General features: G+C 44.7%; 1 protein-coding gene across 1 annotated transcript; it reads right to left on the bottom strand.

Annotated features, from left to right (window-relative positions):
- Positions 1-1,019: 1,019 nt before the first annotated feature.
- LOC145803798 (uncharacterized) lies at positions 1,020-13,966 on the bottom strand. The gene is made up of 4 exons (XM_082897149.1): positions 13,555-13,966; positions 12,973-13,503; positions 12,675-12,769; positions 1,020-1,271 (listed from the first exon to the last, which is right to left on the bottom strand). The coding sequence occupies exons 1-4, from the start codon at positions 13,964-13,966 to the stop codon at positions 1,020-1,022; spliced, it is 1,290 nt and encodes a 429-aa protein (XP_082753275.1).
- Between the last annotated feature and the right edge of the window lie 229 nt (positions 13,967-14,195).

Genomic DNA, 14,195 nt, shown 5'->3' with positions numbered 1-14,195 from the left:
TGGCTTTCAGTTTCCCATGTTGCTTCTTCGACACGATGGTTTCTCCATAAGACTTTTATAAGAGGTATAGTCTTATTTTGAAGGACCTGATCACGACGATCGAGAATCTATACAAGTTGTTCTTCATAAGAGAGGTCTTCTTGCATTTCCAAGTTCTCATAATCAACAACATGCTCTAGATCTCGAAGATATCGACGAAGCATCGAAACGTGAAACACATTATGGACATTGGACAGTTCGGGTGGCAGGGCAAGGCGATATGCCATAGGACCAATCCTTTCTAGTATCTCGAATGGGCCGATGTAACGTGGGTTTAACTTTCCTTGCTTTCCAAATCGGATAACCCTCCTTTTTGGTGAGATCTTTAGGAACACATGATCGCCTATTTGAAACTCTAAGTCTCGTCTCCGTGTATCTGCATAGCTTTTCTGGTAGCTTTGGGCAGTGCGAATTCGCCGTTGGATGAGCTGAATCTTATCACTTGTGATTTGCACAATTTCGGGGCCTAATAGTTTTCTGTCTCCGACTTCCGTCCAACACAGAGGTGATCAACATCTCCTTCCATACAGTGCCTCGTACGGTGCCATTCCAATACTTGTATGGTAGCTGTTATTATAGGCGAACTCTACCAAAGGTAGATGATCATCCCTGTTACCCTTGAGGTCTAACACACATAAGCGTAACATATCTTCCAAGGTCTGGATCGTCCTTTCAGATTGCCCATCAGTTTGTGGGTGATAAGCCGTGCTAAACTTTAGAGTGGTTTCCAAAGTTTCTTGCAATTTGTTCCAGAAATGAGACACGAAACGGGGGTCTCTATCGGATACGATTGAAACTGGGGTGCTGTGTAAGTGAACAATTTCCCTAATGTATAAAGTGGCGAACTTAGAAAGAGAGTACATGATTCTGATTGGTAAAAAATGTGCCGACTTCGTCAATCGATCCACGATAACCCATATTGCATCATTCTTCGAGACTGATTGCGGTAGCCCAACCACGAAGTCCATAGCAATGTGTTCCTACTTCCATTCAGGAATAGGGAGTGGTTGCAACATTCCTATAGGTCTCTGATGTTCTGCTTTAACTTGTTGACAACGCAAGCATTTGGAGACATGGCTTGCTATGTCTTTCTTCATTCCTGTCCACCAGAAGTGTTCCTTCAGATCGTGATACATCTTCGTATTGCCAAGATGGATCGCAAACCTCGAGCTATGAGCTTCTACCAATATCCTTTTCTTGAGTTCTGGAAGGCCAGGTACGCAAATTCGATTCTGAAATTTTAGCATGCCATTACTTATCGTGAAATCAGGATCGGCGTGCTTCCTTATTCCTCGTACTTTTTCTTCAAAAGTTTATCTTCACATTGGCGGATTCTAATTTCTTCAATCAACTCGGGTTCCATGATTATGTTGGCAAGCAATCCATTGATCTTGCAGGGAATGAGGGTACATGCCAAACTTTTGGTCATTTTTCGACTTAATGCGTCTGCCACTATGTTAGCTTTGCCGGGATAGTGATGGATCTCTATATCGTAGTCCTTCATAAATTCTAGCCATCGGCGTTACCTCATATTCAATGCCTTCTGTGTAAATAGATATTTAAGACTCTTGTGATCAGTGTAAATCTCACAGGTTGCACCGTAGAGATAATGACGCCCGATCTTGAGGGCGAAGATCACCGCAGCCAACTCTAGATCATAAGTTGGGTAGTTCTTTTCGTAAGTCTTTAGTTGGTGGGAGGCATAAGCAATGACCTTCCCATTTTGCATAAGAACGCAACCCAAACCATTGTATGAGGCATCACTGTAAATTACGAACCCTTCTGTTTCCGCAAGGAGTGCTAGTATAGGAGCCGTCACGAGTCTGTTCTTCAATTCTTGGAAGCAACGTTCCTGCTTGTCGGTCCATTCAAAAGGTGTGTTCTTCTGAGTTAGCTGGGTCAAGGGTGAAGCTATCTTCGAGAAATCTTGCACGAAGCACCGGTAATAGCCGGCTAGGCCCAAGAAGCTTCGAATCTCAGATACGTTAATAGGTCGTGGCCAATCCACGATTGCTGCAACCTTTTGGGGATCAACTGAGATGCCATCTTTGTTAATGACGTGACCGAGGAAGCGTACACTAGTGATCCAAAATTCGCATTTCTTCAACTTGGCATAAAGCTTGTGATCACGTAATGTCTGTAGAACTCTTCATAAGTGGTGCTCATGATCTTCTGGCAATTTGGAGTATATGAGAATGTTGTCAATGAAGACAATGACGAACTCATCAAGATAGGGTTTGAACACTCGATTCATGAGGTCCATGAAGGCCGCTGGAGCATTTGTGACGCCAAATGGCATGACGAGAAACTCCTAGTGCTTGTGACGAGAAACTCGTAGTGCCTGTAACGAGTTCTGAAGGCATCTTTTCTATGCTTTCTATTTTGACTTTAAGTTGATGGTAACCAGAACGCAAGTCAATTTTTGAGAATACTTTGGTGCCTTGCAGTTGATCAAACAAGTCGTCAATTCGTGGTAGAGGGTATCGATTCTTGATGGTGACTTTGTTCAGCTCCTGGTAATCGATGCATAGCATCATTGTACCATCCTTTTTCTTTACGAACAGTACCGGAGCTCCCCATGGTGAGGTACTTGGTCAGATGAAGCCTTTGTCCAGTAGTTCTTGGAGTTGGGCTTTTAGTTCTTTCAATTCTGACATGGACATGCGGTAAGGGGTCTTCGAGATTGGTTGTGCACCAGGTTGGGTTTCAATGGTGAATTCGATTTCTCAGTCAACTGGGGTACCAAGCAGGTCTTCAAGAAATATATTCGGGAATTCTCGAACCACAGGGATTGTGTCAAATGTGGGGGTCTCTCGTTGAGTATCGATCACATAACAGATACAACTACAACAACCCTTTCTTAGTAGCCATTGGGCTATCATGAAGGATATAATGCATGGAGGGGGAGAGGCTCCATGTAGACACCCCATTTTTGACCATCCTCAAGACTTGGACATCATCGTTTGAACACTCAATGATCATCCATGCTCGTGTTCGTTTTGAGTTCTCGGCGGTCTCGGCAGTGCACCTTGCCTCAAGATCTCTCAACTTGACTGTTTTGTGCTTGGTTGTAGACCAAGCACTTGTGTTTTTGCTTTTGAGGGAAGAGGGTGGCTTGTTTGCTATCCCCTAAACCCATCGACCAAGGCTTGAAGTCGTCGGCCTTGTTTTCTTGCCATCCACCAAAAGTGTTGGCCGATCGGCACTCTTTTTAGTCGGTTGGCCCTCATGTTGGTCGATCAGCCATGTTTTCTGGCCGAACCCTGTTCATCTGCTTTATGCAGATATTTTATGCCAGCTGTCACAGCTGACATGCACAATTCACCCCCTCCATACACGTGTGTGGAGGGATTTGCCCCTTTACTTAGCTTCCTCAAGAAGCTTTGCTTTTGGTTCTCTATAAGAGAGAACCATCTCCTCCCTCCTCAAGGGTTCAGAAAATTTAGGGTTGAGTGAAACATATACTTTTGTATCTATATTCCTTTGTTTGATCTTGTTTTGTACTCAAAAGTGTAGTATTGTCTTACTATTGTCTTACTATTGGCCCTTGTTCTTGGCTTTGTATGACCTTCCTATCACTAAAATCCAGAGGATTTTCAGTGGTAGGAAGGTGGTTTTGGAGTCCTAAATAGGAGAGGGTCATTCCCTCTCCTTGTTGTCTTGTATGATAGTATAAATGACTTATATTGGTAGCATGTTTGCTTAGCTTGTTTTAGCTCCATTTCAGCAAGTATTTGGTGTTATTTTGTCATGTTATACCTCTGTTTCAAGTTGGTTTAATGGCCTCTTACATGCTCCATATACTTGTCTTGCAATCCCCTCATTTGCCTTAATATGCCTCATGTTGTAACATGTCGTTCTAGCATAATTTTGGCTCGACTCCATGAAGCTTTTAGCCTTGTTATAACATGCTTAAGCTCTGATTTGAGTTGTTTTAACCATATATGCCATGCTTTGTATAGCTACCATGCAATCTAGCTTGTTAGCTTTGAGTGTCCAAGTCACTAGCATGCTTTACTTGGGCCATTTCAGTGATTTGGCATCACTTGTTATGTTATTTCAGTCCATATAGTATGCTCAAACACTTGCACTTATCACTGCTTTAATGCTTTAAAGAGTTGATGTTTTATGCCTCATGAATGGACCATTGTGCATGCCTCCATGCTTAGGTCATTGGGATGCCATCTAAGTGGGTTTTTGATCTTGTTTTACCATGCCATAACTCTGTTTTTCATTGGTTAAGTCATGCCATGTTTGGTCTTGATAGGTGTAGTGTAACACCCCTTTTGTAGCTTTGCATGCTTCATGTTTTATGCTCATCTTTCTAGCATGTTTTGGCCTCATTCCTTGCATGTTTTAGACTTACTTTGGCATGCTTTAGGACTTTTTTGGTTCACTTTGGCCATTTGCTTCATGTTTCACATAGCCATGGTTTGAGTCCCTTGGCTAGTCTTAAGCTTTGGGCTTTCTTACATGCTTTGCTTGTGTACTTTGGTAGGTTTGGCACCTTTCCATGCATGATTTCAGGGCTTACAATATATGTTACATGTCCATATTTGTACACTTTTAAGTGCTCTTGAAAGTTTCCCTCTTATACCTAGGTGATAGGCCATCACATGTGCATGTTTGTATGTGTTTTTGTCCATCATTTCTTAGCACTTTGGCCACTGATTTGGGCATGTTTAAGAGTTGTCCAATTTAGTTTAAGTCCATCTTTGCATGTTGTTGCATTCTTGTCTAGCATGTTGTTGCATGCTTGCTTCATTTTGCACGTTGTTGCATGCTATGCATGTTTGCATATTTAGGTTGTATGCCTATTGCATGTTAGTTGCATTGCATAATCTTGTTGCATACCCGTTGCATGCTTGAGTCGCTTGCATGCTTGCTTGTATGCTTAGGTTGCATTGCATTGTGTGTGCATTCTCTTGCCTCTTGATCAAGCATGATAGAGGTTGGGGCCCCTTATGTGTTTTGTGCATTTCATTTGATATTGAATTGCACACTTGGCTCCTTTGGCCATCATGCATCGAAATGCATGATTAATGGTCCAAGGGTCGAGAACTACACTCCTTTGAGTCTTAAACATGATAAGGGGTGTAGTTGTGCAGATATTGTCTTGTAAATGTATTGTCATGCTCTGTTTGTTCTCTACTGCAGCAACAGGAGCTTTTCACAGGAAGAGATGGTCGATCGACCATATTAAGTGCCGATCGGCAACAAACATTTGGCCGAGAGCCTTATATTTGGTCAATGACCAATTTCCCATGGCCGATGGCCCTATTTCTTGGTCGATGACCTCCTACAGTGTACACAAGATGGTTCAGAAGTGTCACAGAAGTTGGCACAATTTTCAAAGGTCCAGAGCAGTGCAAACAGAGGCAACATGAGGCATGGCAATGGATTTCCAAGCGAAGCCGACCGAGCATGCATTCGTCCCTCTTCCCGAGGCTGTTTTACTGTTTTCATAGCTTAATTAATTCGTTTAATTAATTAAGGGTTGTGTAATAATTAATTAGCTTGTTAGTTAGTTAATTAAATGATTTGTATTATTCTTTCGGTCCCTCCGTCGAAAGGGCCAATTTTGTAATAAGCGTGCGTGTGTGCGATGCATGTCTTCCAACCCCCATTTCTTTCTCCCTTTTACTTAACCGCTTACGATGGTTAGTTTTAGGGCATATTTCAATTAGTATCCTTATGCTATGCATGTTTGCACCATTCATCTGTGTTGCATGCACCAGGCTCGGCGCATCATACTAACTGCATTGTATTTCAATTCCAAGTTGAATACATGTATCGAATTGTCGCATCTCATATGCCATTTTAGATTAGCCGAGCCTATTCTAGTTGCACTTTGCATACGATGCATTAGCCATTTTAAAACATAAACTAGGATCATACATGATTACTAACTAGTTCTTTGTTTTGGCTCAGAGTACACTGTGAGTGTTTACGCTTTAGCATCTTGCATGTGTGTGAGTGTTAACATGACAGCATGCTTGCCATGAGGCTAATTACTTATGTGATATAACTACCTGAATGCCTATGGGTGAAGGTTGGATTGCTTGAATTGGAATAATTCATTGAAATCCGTATTTTAACCTACTTGCGAGTAGCAAACTTCAAACCATTTCCAAACAAACGAATATGCGATGCTTTGTTCCAAATTAGGCGATCTAGTCTATACTTGTGTGTTGTGCGCATCACATAGTAATTCTAGCTGATTAACTGGAATAAGAATGCATGTGTTTTCAAAAACAAGATATCATGCTTAGTACAGGCCGATCTTTGATCGGGCGAGTGGGGGTGCTCATAGATGACCTTCCCCTCTCGTACCCAAGTTCCCGAGCTGAGGCTACTTTGGTGATGACGGACACATGGCCTTAGGCACGAGTTAGGATTTCCTAAATTCCCCTAAAATAAAATATTTAGGTGGCGACTCTGTATCTAGCAAAGCAATCCATGTTTGGCACTTCTTTCTTAAAAATCAGTTTTCCAAAACGATTTGTCGGATTTGGACTCTTTGGTGATTTATCAATCTCATATCGCACATTGTGAGATCAGATTAAGAACCGTGACATTTGAGTCCGAACTGTAGCATGAAGCCCAAAGGCGCGTCTACAGTTTTTGGCGACTCTGCTGGGGAGTTAGAGGACTTAACTTGAACTCATGTTATCTTGCTTTTATTACACTTATGTGTTTCTTTGCATTGCGTTTGCATTGGTGCGCCTAGGACACCGTGTTTACCGTATGCTATTCCTGAATGGTTTGTCAGAGGCATACTTTGAGAAGCGTGCCATAAGGCTAACCGGTTGCAGGCTCTACCACGACAGGAACACAAACCCCAGTTTTTACCGAGGCACCCTTTTTGACCATTCGACCTAGTGCATATCAAAATCCATAATGACTATTCCAAACTAGGACAGGTTGCTTACCCGATTGTAGGTTGTTTGAAACCACTGTGTGCATAGTGAAACCCTAACTCCTGACAAAATAGGATAGGAAAATCCTACCCCAACATAGGGGTGTTTTGGCTCTCATTTGCTTGCTATGTGCTTTTTGAGTTTGTCTCTACAGGGAATGCACATATTAGTTTGCAAGTCTGAGTTTCAGGCCTGTGGGCATCAGTATTTTGAGAATCAGTTATATCTGCAGATATCAGATTTAGATTTGGGGCAGTGATTTTAGGAACAGTGATCAGTGGTTGAGAACAGTTCGTTCAGCTTGTGTTTGCCAACTGTGTGTTGTCTTTATTTAAGTTGTTATGCTGTCCGTTTTTCTGCTCGTTTTACTTTCCTTATTATGCTTTATTTATCTTTTTGCAAGGTAGTTTAGCACTATTGCATCCGACCAGATAGATATTCCCCGAGCACTCTGGGTTAAAGGTCGTAGACTTGATCGATCCAGGGATCTGATAAACGGATAAGCAGTGTTCCTTTCTTTACCCCCAGTTACCAGACGAAGGTCAAAAAAGCGCAGTGTATCGGTACAGCGGTTGCCAGATCAGTGGTCTACCCCACCAGTGAACAGTCAAGCTGAGATCTCAGTTTCTATTATAGGGACAGATATACCAGTTATTCAGTTAGGTCAGTACAATATGGCAGGCTTAGAGGAGATGATGCGTCAGCTTCAAGAAAGTATGAAAACCATGCAGCAGGACGCTGCCCATCAAGCAGCATTTGCCGCAAGCCAGGCTGAGGTCATGGCCCAACAGACAGAGTTAATCACCAGGCTACAGCAGCAAACCAGAGCATCTACTTCACACCAAGCTCCTCCCCCACCAAGAGTTCCAATACTCGGGGAGACACCCAACGTCCAGGAGAATACGGACGATCTAACGGGGCCGACTCCACCCCCGATCCTACCCCAGCTATCCAAGGCACAGACCAACCTACTGGATTCTTCCTTTGAGTTCGAGGTGGACCCCACAGCATTAAAAGTGAGCAAGCTTGAAAAGATGTTCAAGAAATCCCAGGGTGTGAAGTCCATTCTGGATATTAAGAATGGGTACACTAACTCGGCCTTGATGTTGCCGGACCAATTTAAGATGCCGCACATAGACCGTTTCGACGGGTCTAGAGATCCTATGGTGCATTTGTGGCTGTTTTTAGATATACTGAGGCCGATGGGCCTCTCCAGATTGCAAAAGCTTTCTCTGTTTGGCCGGACCCTGTCGGGTGTAGCGGCTATTTGGTATGCAAAACTGGAAGATTCCGTCACGAGGAACTGGGAGGAGATGGCCGAGGCCTTCATAGCTCAATACTCTTATAATACACAGATTGAGGTCACAACCTGTGATCTTGAGACAACTAGGCAAGAGCCGAAGGAGAGTTTCTCTGATTTTGTGACCCGATGGAGGGCCAAAGCCTCGATGATGACCATCAGGCCCGTTGACAAAGATCAGATTCGGATGGTTGTGCGCAAACTCCAGCCCAAGCTTATGTAGAAGATGATCGTTCTCCCCTCTCCACCTTTGCAGAGCTACATGAGATAGGGGTACAGATCGAGGATGCTATGAAACAGGGTCTGATTGACCAAGACAGAGAGCAACCTAAGAGGGCATTCAACCGTAGTACAAATGCAGGCACAAGCAGTGTTGCAGCTACCAGATCTTCAGATGTGGGAATGGTCACTACCACCACCACCCCGAGAACCCTTGTAGCTACACCATTCACCGGCGCGTCCGGAAGTAGCTCACAAACAACCAAGTATTCACCTCGAGGCCAAAGAACCTTCACTCCATTATACATGCCCCTATCCAAAGCTCTGGGGTTTTGATCAAGAAAGGGCACTTGAAGTCCCTAGAGTCGCGGCCACTACCAGATAAGATTCCCGCTTCCCATAACCCGGCCAAGTACTGCGCCTTTCACCAACAGCATGGTCATGACACGGACTAGTGCTTTCGATTGTGTCATGAGATTCAGGATCTCATTGACAACAGGGTGATCATGCCTCCGGAGAAACCGAATGTCACAACTAACCCTCTCCCACCACACAACCAAGCTCCACCTTCCAAACACATCAATCTTATCCAAACTAGGGTTGTGTCATACAACCCTAGCATATATATCACCTCGTCTCACCTACCCAAGCCGGAGGTGTTCATTCCTGATAGCACTGATTTGTGCATGTTAGATATCTCCCAAACCCAGCCTGAGATGATGGTGATGGCCATCGAAGATGGAAGTGGGTCGATTGTGAGGGCAGATCAAACTGATGATACAGAGCCTAAGGGGTCTGCGAGCTTCATGAACAACCCGAGTAATTACATTACATCAGCAGGCCAGGCTAGGCCGGCTGTGGAATTGCCAACAGGAGCAGAGACTTGTGTAGTACGGGAAGATGGACTTAATTAGGGGCTAGATGACCTAGCAGAACTGGAAGAGGACATTGCTAACCTTCAGTTTTTTGACGAACAGGACTCAGGGGACGTGGCAGTCAATTGGTTTGATGAGTCAGCGGAATCTATTGGGTGGCTTGACGACCAGCCAGATGTTGTTGGACAACCTCAGCTAGAACAGGATCCGTCAGGGACGAGGATATCAACTATGGCCAGAAGGGTCGAAGAGCAGAGTGTACCGCCGGAGAGCACCGGTGTTAAGAATTTTGCTCAGAATATGGGCAGTTTGGGTACGGAAGAAACTGAACAACACGCTGTACTGAAGCAGTTTAAGCGGGAAAGGGTCGAGGATTCTAAGAGAGTCAGAAAAGCCGAAGCCCCTGTGGGACGGAACGTGCTGTGGGCACAGGAACGGAAGGTGCTGTGGGCACAGGAATAGTTGTAATGGAGCCGGACAGGTGTCTGTCGGCTGCCGATGGCGTGTGATGGGAAGATGATGACCTATGTCTTGCCCACATGGATGAGGACTGGGAGAATAACCAACCGAATGATACCTGGTATATTGGTGAAGTTGACCACATGACTAGGAGTGGGCGGTATTTCAAGCCCCCGCACTTAGATCAATCAAAGGAGTCCGGAAAGGACATGGAGGCAGAAAAGCAAAAAGATAAGCTGCTAGAAGAAGAGGCTGTGCTGAAATAGTTGAAGAAGATACAGGCAGACATCTCCATCTGGGGACTGTTTATGGCTTCAAGAGTACATAGACAAGTCGTCCTCTCTACAATGGACAAGGCTAAACTTGCAATAGACACCACACCTGAGCAGCTTATAGGATTGGTTTTTCCTGGAGGAGCTTCCCCGACGTTGACCTTTTCTGACAAGGAACTGCCGCCTGAGGGCGCAAATCACAACAAACCTCTCTACATCTCTGTGGAATGCAGAGACAAGTGGGTACCGGTGGTTCTTGTCGATACAGGATTCGCTATTAACGTATGCCTGCCAAGGACAGCATATGCAATCAGGTTGAAACCTGTGGACTTTGAGCCAACTGCCCAGGTGATAAGGGCCTATGACAATACTAGCAGAGAGGTGATGGGCACCGTGAAGATTCACACTCAGGTTGGTCCAAGACAACACGAGATTAACTTTCATGTCTTGGACGTTCCCGCAACCTTTAATCTACTCTTGGGGCATCCGTGACTGCACCAAGTAAAGGCAGTAAAGGCGGTCTCTTCCACCCTGCATCAGATATTGAAATACCCCTACGGGAAAGGAGTGGCTATTGTTTTCGGGAATTCGTCAATCCATCCGCCGCCAAAGGTGTCTACACCGGTTTTGGAAATCGAGCATGGCACGGAGGATGTGTTCCTATTAGGATTCACCCTAGCCGAGGCCCGAGTTGTTCAGAATATCTTAGCTGTTGATAAGGGGTTGTATGTCAGTGCACAGTCAGTGTACCTCATGAACAAGCTCCAGCATATCCCTAGGATGGGGCTAGGAAAAAGTGGCCGGAAAGGCATTGCAGTATCGGCCGAAGTGCCGCACAACCCGCATACCTTTGGTTTGGGTTATTTGCCCACCAAAGAGGACTGGGTGAGAAAAGGTAAAGAAATGGCTGGGAGAGCCAGAGCCAAGCAGACCGGGAGGCATTTTGATTTAATGCATCGGCCTATTCAGGGCACCCTGAACGGACGCTTCGTTCGGGAGGGGGAAGACTTTCCATTCTGCGGCTTCCCAGAGCCATGGTTGAACGCAGAGAAAAGGCGCCTGTCGGGATTTGAAATCTTCTTCGACTTGTAGTTATCCAGGGATGATGTTGCCGAGGAGCAAACAGACCCATCAGCTGAGGTTAAATAGTGTAAGGAAGTGGATTCTGAGAGCACCGAGATCAAAATGCGGGTAACACTGGCTTGTCTACTATCAGATCCTCCGATCATACATGAGTGCTTGGAGGATGATCTCTCAGTGTCTATGATTGGGAATGAAATGGCTGCGAGCCCACCTTGAAACATTTTGGATGCATCCAGCGCACCTTCCCTCGTCTGGCAGTACGAGGAGGGATTCTTATCGAGCAGCACCAGGTCAGGTAGTGAGCCGGAATTTGATTCCACCGAGTCTGTAGAGTCAGAATCAGATTCCAGCTCGTCTGAGTCTGAGTCCGGTATTCCTGGGGGTGACAATCGGGATGCCACAGTCCTGTCTAGGTCATCTTTTTCTTTCTCTTTTGAGTCTGTTGTAACAGAAGAATCAGATGGACTGGATGAAGTGCTTAATGAGAATTGTGCGGTTGTGGCCTTCGATTACTTTTCTGTACCCTTGATTTATTACATTAATTCAGACTTTCAAAACTTCGATGAAAACGATGAGGAAGAAATTCCTCCGATTTTGAAATATTTACTAGAACAAGAGCATGAGAGGTTTGTAAAACCGTTGGTTGATGAAATCACCCAAATTAATGTTGGTACTAAAAAGGACCCGCGGCTGGTCCAGATCGGGTCCACGTTGTCTTCGAAGGAACGCGAGTGCTTAGTCGCTTTATTAAAAGATTTCAAAGATGTTTTCATGTGGTCCTACGAAGACATGCCTGGAATCGATCCTGAGATTGTACAGCACCGGATCCCTCTTGACCCAGAGGCCCGACCTGTCAAGAAGAAGCTCAAAAGGATCCGCCCAAACTGGGCTATCAAGATCAAAGAAGAGGTCACCAAGCAAATTGACGCAGGGTTCCTGCTGGTTTCTGAATACCCAACTTGGTTGGCCAACATCGTTCCAGTGCTGAAGAAAGACGGTAGAATTCGGGTATGTGTGGACTTCAGGGGTTTGAACAAAGCCAGTCCGAAGGATGACTTTCCTTTGCTGCACATTGATGAGTTAGTGGACTTCACTGCGGGGCATGCGTTGCTTTCGTTTATGGATGGATTTTCAGGCTACAATCAAATTGTAATGGCACCCGAAGACCGGGAGAAGACTGTTTTTACCACCCCATGGGGAACCTATTGTTATAGGGTGATGCCGTTTGGGCTGAAGAATGCTGGAGCTATATATCAACGAGCTGCGACCACAATATAGCACGACATGATCCACAAAGAGGTTGAGGTGTACGTGGACGACATGATTGTCAAAGTCCAAGGAAAGAGAGGGCCACTACACCGCCTTGCAAAAGTTCTTCCAAAGGATCAGAGAATTTCGGCTGCGGCTGTAGACACCCCATTTTTGTAGCATGAAGCCCAAGGGCGCGTCTACAGGCTCCAGTTTCTTCGAAGACAAGCTCGAGTTGGTTTGGTGATCGGAGGAAGACCTTTTTGGCTTCACAATCGATAAAGGCATGGTGGGCAACTAACCAATCCATTCCTAAGATCACATCAAAGGTACTAATGCAAAGGGGAATCAAATCTACATGTAAGGTTTCACCTTTTAAGGATATAGTACAAGATTTGTACACATTAGTACTAAGGGCGGAATGACCACAAACAATACATATCCTAAGGGTTCGGGTGTTGATGCCAACTTGGTAGCAAAGTATGGTGTAACAAAAGAATGAGTTGAACCAAAGTCAACGAGAACATGGGCTAAGTGACCACAAACAGAAAGTGTACCTGACACAGCGTTCTCTATAACTTCTAGGTTTCCAAGCACCAAGGCAAAAGCTCTTCCTTGGCGTTTTTTGTCCTTTCTTACTCCTCCAGGTACTGCAGGTTTTCGGACTGGTTCAGAGGGGCCGGCTATAGGATTGGCGAGCTTTGGACAATCTCTCAGCAAATGGCCAACTTGGCCACATCTAAAACATGCTCTCGTATCTCGACGGCATTGTCCCAAATGAGTCCTTCCACAGGTAGTGCAAGCTGGAATGGTGTCACCTTTGGGATTTGTAGGACCTTGATTGCTTGAACCGGTTGAATTAGTTGTGACTGTATTTACTCTCTTAGGAGGCGCGACACTGGGTCTTCTGTTATCTCTTTCCCAAAATCGTTTCCTCTGGCTTGGTTCCCTGAAGCGCAAGGCTTTAATCCCTTTTTCTGCAATGTAAGCTCGATCTACCACCGCCGCATAGGTTGTTAGCTTCAAAACCTCCAGCCTGTCCTTGATTTCAGGATCCAATCCTGCTTCAAATTTCCTGGCTTTTCGAGCTTCAGTGGAGATGACATACGTCGCGAATCAGGCCAGTTATGTGAACTTGCTTTCGTATTCAGCTACCGTCATGCTTCCTTGCCTTAAATGTATGAATTCTGACGCCTTTTTTTCCCGTAGTGAATCTGGGAAGTATTTTTCATAGAATACCTCCAAAAATCTGGCCCAAGTCACAATATCTTCTTTCTCCAGGGTAAGTAACCACCATTCTTGTGCATCATCTTTGAAGGTGAATGTGGCGAAAGTCACCTTCTGTCTTTCTGTGCAAGGTAGCGCGCGAAAAATTTTCTCCATATCTCTGACCCAAGCTTCTGCCACCAGTGGGTTTGTACTGCCGGTAAATATGGTAGGTTTCAAGTCCTGGAACTGTTTTATAGTAGTTGGCTCTTCTCGTCGTTTAGGCAATCCGCTATTAACGTTGGTTTGTAGGGCTCGCAGAAAACTAGCAACTGCTCTTTCCATGATTTACTCCATTAGGTCAGTACCACTGACTGATGATCCGGCTCCATTTCCATCATTCTCCATCACTACAAGGTGAAAACGGTTAGTGGACTTCCCTTTTTGTTGTTGTTGCTGTTTTTTTTTTTTTTTTTTTTGAATCAATTATTATTGCAATATTATATCTATGATTCATAACGATCCCATAACATCATTTGTATCCAATACATACATCATTTACATAATACTGGTT

This window comes from Camellia sinensis, chromosome 12, assembly GCF_055761805.1.
Source record: "Camellia sinensis isolate YWXY chromosome 12, ASM5576180v1, whole genome shotgun sequence".
Taxonomy (NCBI): domain Eukaryota; kingdom Viridiplantae; phylum Streptophyta; class Magnoliopsida; order Ericales; family Theaceae; genus Camellia; species Camellia sinensis.
This window is presented reverse-complemented; position numbering and strand designations above follow the sequence as displayed.

Excerpts from the sequence above, each read along its gene's own strand:
- LOC145803798 (XM_082897149.1), bottom strand. The coding sequence starts at position 13,966 with ATGGAAAGAGCAGTTGCTAGTTTTCTGCGAGCCCTACAAACCAACGTT. Across the intron at positions 13,504-13,554 it reads GACGGTAGCTGAATACGAAA|CTCGAAAAGCCAGGAAATTT; the intron begins GCAAGTTCACAT and ends TCTCCACTGAAG. Across the intron at positions 12,770-12,972 it reads TATAGAGAACGCTGTGTCAG|ATTTGATTCCCCTTTGCATT; the intron begins GTACACTTTCTG and ends CCTTACATGTAG.